Source organism: Camelus bactrianus, chromosome 5, assembly GCF_048773025.1.
Source record: "Camelus bactrianus isolate YW-2024 breed Bactrian camel chromosome 5, ASM4877302v1, whole genome shotgun sequence".
In the NCBI taxonomy this organism is placed as follows: Eukaryota; Metazoa; Chordata; class Mammalia; order Artiodactyla; family Camelidae; genus Camelus; species Camelus bactrianus.
In genome coordinates this window covers 43969888-43975887 of record NC_133543.1, presented here as the reverse complement: position 1 = coordinate 43975887, position 6000 = coordinate 43969888, and the positions used below count along the sequence as shown (strand labels likewise).

General features: G+C 50.4%; 1 protein-coding gene across 3 annotated transcripts in view; it reads left to right on the top strand.

The window, feature by feature from the left end:
• Positions 1–282: 282 nt before the first annotated feature.
• PLA2R1 (phospholipase A2 receptor 1) overlaps positions 283–6000 on the top strand; it is a 104164-nt gene continuing 98446 nt past the window's right edge. For 2 of the 3 annotated variants that reach the window (XM_074363767.1, XM_074363766.1), the window contains exon 1: positions 285–671. In XM_074363767.1, coding sequence (XP_074219868.1) covers positions 560–671 — 112 coding nt within the window. In that variant the 5' untranslated portion in view covers positions 285–559. Of the gene's footprint in view, positions 672–6000 lie in introns of all 3 variants that reach the window. The other variant, XR_012507000.1, reaches the window with a different exon arrangement.

Genomic DNA, 6000 nt, shown 5'->3' with positions numbered 1-6000 from the left:
CCAGAGCGTTCCCAAAACTCCTGGTTCCACCCTCTCCTCTACCAGCTCGGTTTACTTTAGCTGCCTGCTGCCAAACCCGCAGTGTTTACCAGAATCTGGGTGGTTTACAAACCCAGATGGCAGACTTCCTGTCCCAGAGATTCTCAATTCGCTCATCCCCGACTCCGAGTCGGTCTCCCCCAGGAAGGAGAGACGAGGCTGGAAGCAGGAGGAGCGTGCACCGGGCAGCCTCACCCCTCCCCTCTCCCCACCCCAAAGGCAGGAATTTCTGGGATGGGCAGATGGTCCACCCCCTCTTTCTCCTCCTGCTCCAAACCGGAGTGGGTAGGGCGGAGAAAACCTCCGCAACTTTACCGTCTTTCCAGCCCATAACCCCGAGTGTCCGCACACTGTGGCGACAGGGGTGACGGGGTGGGTCTCCGCGACGCAGGGGTGGCAAGGCCCCCGGGGAGGGGTGGAGCGCGGAGGAGGCTGCGGTCCCGCCTCCCGCAGCTCCGGCTGCGGCCCTGGCCCCCCCGCGGGCGCGACACCCGGCGTCCGGCGAGTCCAGTGGTTAGCGATGCCGTTGCTGTCGCTGCTGTTGCTGCTGCTGCCGCTTCTGGGGGCGCCTCCGGGCTCCGCCGAGGGCGCGGCGGCGGCGCTTACTCCCGAGCGTGTCCTCGAGTGGCAGGGTGAGTGTCCCCCGGGCCGGAGGGACCAGATGGGCACGTTGGCGGCAGGGGTGGTCAGGAGGAGGAGGGGGCGAACCTGGGGGCAGGCGAGGGCGGCCAGGATTGTACAGTGGCCTGCGGCTCTGACGTCCCGAGAAAGCCCTGCGGATGGGCCAGTCCTGCACCCGGACAGGCTCTGCACCCCACTCCCAGGGCCCTGCACCCTCTCCCCACTTCCTCCCGGCTTTCGTGGGGGGCGCGGCGAAGGGCGGGGCCTGGGCTCGCAGGCAATCTGACTCCGCTGTGGCTGGGGACATGCTTGGCGTAGGAGGGTAGAGATGTTTCAAATTGTAAACTTTCTGAGAGATGTTTATTTGGGAGGACCATCTGTCAGATAAATTATGGCAAAAAGATGTCCCATTTTGTCCCCTTTCCAAGCGAGTGCTCTGGGCAGATGCTGCCACCTGAGGAATGGCCCCAAGCTGGGCTTCTCCCCTCTGCCACTTCAGAAAAGGAAACAATCTTCTCTATTAACACCGCTCAGACCAGATGGGGAAGAGGAGCCCCTGAGGCCCCAATGAACTTGTGAGCTGGAGCAAGTTATCCTCCTTGCTCCTCAGTTTCTCACCTTAGAAAAGTGGGGCCAATTACAGACATAGGACCACTAAGGATTAAATGTGAGCCTTTGCAAGTCACATGGCATGCCTATAGAGAGAGAGTTCCTGCAGAGTTACCCCCGCAATATACACGTGTACACACGGATCAATTCATCAAACATTTATCCAGCACCTACTATACCTAAGAGTCATAAAGAGACATATACAGAGACAAAAAGATATCTTCCTGCAGGGGCCCACACTCGTGAATATGGGCCACCTCTGAGGCAAAGGAGCCAGTGTGGAAAAGTGCAAGCCATTGTGTGAAGGGAGGAGGGAGGTAGAGGAAGCTAAACAAACCAGGCAGCCTCCATCGTCTCAGCCTTTGGGGATAAGCTTGGAGAGAAGGGGTAAAACAAGGTGTCACCAATGTCTGTGCGTGTGTGTGTGTGTGTGTGTGTTTTGCCCTCTCAACCTATGTGTACATTTGGGAGGCAATCTTCTCTGGACTGTATTCTCTAGCATTCCTAGGAGGCTTTAGCAGGGACAGGTTGAGCAATTCTTATTCTAAAGTAGCCAAAGGTCAGATACCTCTTACCTCCCTTGTCAGTTCAGTAAAAAAATGTTCCTGCAAATGGCATTTGACCCCGTGGGGTGATCCATCTCCACTAACAGTCACTGTGCTGTGCTTATTCCTTTACATTTTAAAATGTGGGTTTTTCCTGAGCACTAGATATCTATCTAGAACAAGTGAGCAGCCTGGAGAACAGAAGCTGGAGCCCAGCCACACAGGGCGAATGGGCTGGTGATCCTCTGAGCCAGGGTTAGCACAGATGGGCTAATCCTTTCTATATGCAGCAGATCCAAATCCCAGCTGAGATAGTTTCTAATCAGTGCCTTCTTTTGAATGGTCAAGGACACAATGAAGTTAGAATCATCCACTCCCTCCTATCCACGCCAGGTGACAGTTTGCAAATCTAAAGGCATCTGACATAGCTGGCATAGAGATTCCTCAGATACGAAAATACTGCTACTAACTTCTAAAGAGCACAGTGATTGTGTGCCATCGACTGTTCCAATTCTCACACAGGCTCCCTCCTTGACTCCAAACACCCACATCAGTGGGATTTTAAGTATAATCTAGGAGGCTCAAAATTAAGTTTTTCCTGTTTGACCAAAGGTGGAAAAAGAAAACCTTAGTGTTGGAAGGGACCTGAGACATTGTCTAGTCCAGCCATCCATTTTTCAGATATAGAAGTGGAGATACAGCCATGGTTTTAGCTGCATTTGGGCGCCTTGGTTTGCCATTGTGTTAACTGTACTACAGTGACTTACTTTTATCCATGATTGGCATCTCCAGAGCAACCAGGAGAAAACACACCTATGTCAACTTCATGTGCACTAATAAGGGATATGTAATAATGCAAGGTAGAATATACATATAGTGTTTTTCATATGAAAATTTCTTTGAAATATATTACTGATTGATCTCATTTATTATAAGCATCCCACCCCTGAGAGGCAGATGATGGATGGCATTGTGCTGACTTTTCAATCGCTTATCAATAAATTTATATTAAAAAAATCAGTAGATACAATATGATATAGTAGTTAAGTTCATGCGCCCCAGAACCAGACTGTCTGGGTTCAAATCCTGGCTCTACCATTTGCCAGCTGTGTGACCTTGGGCAAGCTCTCTTTGCCTCAGTTTCCTCATATACAAAAATAGAACTAATAATAGTACTTACTCAAGTATTGTCCTTTTGTTTCAGTATCACCATGATGCCCTCTTCCCCTGGCCAGACCGGACCATTTTGACATGTTGACAGCCTTGTAACAATTACTTACTCTCCTGTGCACAGCACTATACTCGGCATGTCTGCAGCCTGTCTCCTACCCCTACTTGACTATACCGAGGGGCCTCATTGGGGTTCTGAAATCAGAGCCCTTTTTTTAGCAAGTGCTAAAACTTAATAAATTCACTCCCAGATACTAGGAGGGCGGAGGGGAGAATAAAGAAGGGGGCGGGTATCATGGGGAAAAGTGGACAAAGTCTCTGTGGAGGTTGCTAAAGAAAACGAACTGGGGGCAAGTAAAAGCATTTTGAAGCTACATTGGGGCAGAAAATTATAAATGTGAAATGGCACCCACCAACATAGGAGAGCTTCCCCTGCAGCCCTCAGCTTCCCTCAGCAGGGGTGCGTCAGTCCTCTGGATCATCAGGGTAGCTCTTACAAATGGCCAGTGACCAAGGGAAGTGAGAGTGCTGATGAGCATAAGGTCAAAGTCCTGGACCATGGGGTCCTGTCTAGGGAGAAGAAAGTGAACTGGGGGGGAGGAGAGTGGGACACCCTGTGCCAGTAGGAAGAGGGGTGAGGGGCTGAAGGCCTCCATTGTTCATTCACTATCTGTCAAGCACTGGGTGCTTCATCTCCCTTCTTGGTTTGGGTTCACCTAAAAGCAATCCCTGAGACATGTATTTATTTGGATGCAAGTAGGTTATTTGGGAGCTGATTCCAGAAGGCAAGGTGAGGGAGTGAGGAAATGAGACAGGGAAGGGAAGAAAACCATCAGAGGCAACTGGGACTCGATTTCACAAGGGCCCCTCTGAGGTACAGTGTAGAGCACAGTGGACCCACAGAGGGGCAGGAAGCAGAGGTATTTCTCTATTTCGGGGCCTCCTGGGGCTCTCATCCCCTGACACTCTGGCCTGGGCGGGGCACTGTCAGGCAGGGAGACAGAAAGTCATTCAGAGTCTATGGAACGACCTCAGGCCTGCGACTTCCCAGGTGGACAGTGTGGGCTGGGGACCAACAGAATCTGCTGTTCACCCCCAGATCGGGGAGATAAAAATATGAGTAGGATATGACGCTATCCCCATGACAGATACAGAAACACAAACAGTGCAGGAGATGTTTGGATAACCAGGAATGAGCAAACGGATGCAGAGGAAGGACTGGCCTGAGGGTCTGGGGACTCACTAAAGGGCATTTGTTTTCCTGAAGGAGAAGTAGGCAGTTGTCACATGGGAGCCAGGGCATATGGAACGTGCGCAAAGGCACAGAACCCTGTGCTGGGCCACAGTCGTTCAGGGGGCTGCATGTTCTGATCTGGGCTCTCTGAGCCGGAGGGAAGAGGGCCACTGAAGGTCACTCAGGCAAACGCAGGCCTGGATGTAAAAGTACCAGGCTCTCAAGGATTCTCCTTGCAGCCAGACCCCTTGGGAACTTAGAACTGGCCACTGGGATAAAGCAGCTACTTTCTCTGTTTCTCTCTCTCAGGGGCTGCTTGGTGGTCCCTGTTTGATTCTCTTTCTGTGGACTGGTTTCTTCAGCTTCAACTTGCAGGAGATTTCATACATAGCTTCCACAGCATCCTTGGAAGAGCCCCTTAATTTCCTAAGAGAGGAGTCTGTCCACACTGTTCGCAGCAGGCTGGCCGGTCCCTGTGCTCTGCCCTTGAGTCAGAGGCCATGGAGTGGGGCTGTGACAGAGAATGAGGTACATACAGGGATGCTGCCCCAGCAGGGGCTGTGGGTGAAGTAAATCCCCAGAATAGGGTCGTGGCAGGATGAGAAGCTGGCATGTCTCTATTTGGAAGCATGTGAGAGATGAGGAAATGAAGAGTTGGTTTAGAGGCACTCTGCCTAAGGGGAAAAAAATCTGGCTGAGTAAATTGAGTACTGCTGAGAAGAGTCTCGTGAGTTTGGACAAAGGGGAACCAGATCACACTTCTAAGTTTAGGAATGCCGTGGTCAGTTTGGGACTTAGAAGGGGTAATCCTAAAAGGCACCAAAGAAACCATCTAGAAAGTTAAAGCAATTGCCCATAAAGAGAGATGCTGATGAACTGAGCTATGTCAGTCTCAGTAGGAATACTGAGGAGCAGAAAATGTGGATTCAATAAATATGAGTTAAAAGGAAGAAAATAAAAAACAGTAGATTTAGTGTAAGTTAAGAGAGAGATGGCAGAATAGGAGGCAGGTAGTGATTATACAGTGGAAATAACGAGTTTTGGAGGTGGATCAGTTCTCAGTGGTGACCAGGTCCAAGGTCTGGTTGTAGGAATGGTCGCTAAAGTGAGAACAGGTGAAGAAGGTCCTGGGAGATAAGGAGGTCGAGGAACTGAGTGTCCAGAGCAGAACAGACATAAATGTCGGAAATAAAAGTTCATTGAAAAACACCCTTACTTACTATGATGTGCTGCTACTTTTCTACTCTGTCTTGTAATGCTGGTCGTTACACACTAAATTGATTCAGGATGGATTAATGGGCCATAACCTGCACTGGATAAAACACTGGGCCAGAGGATTGGGTCATCCACATGGAAGTTAGAGGCCTTGGGGTGGGGAGGACAAGGGAGCGCTTGCTGGAATCACATGGGGAACGTGAGGGAGAGGTTCAGGGAGGTCTCCTCAATATCAAGGAATGAAGAGAGGGTGCCACATAGGAGAGGTTTCTGAAAGAGGCTGACGAGAACCACCACCTGGAGGCAGCTGTGGGGAGAAGTTGTGACCCCGAGATTTCCCCCCGAGCTTCCATTTCCGATACAAAAGTCAAAATGCCCCTCACCACAATCTTCGGGTGAGTACTATTAATGCATACCCTTCTTTTATAGATGAAGAAAGGTTAAGTAACTTGCACCTACAAGAACTTGTAGAGTGGGAATGTGAACCAGGTCCTCGAGCCCTAATGCAAAGGACCCCTGGAGAGCCTTGTGACCTTATAAAATAGCTTGTATATTGTGTTGTTTGAT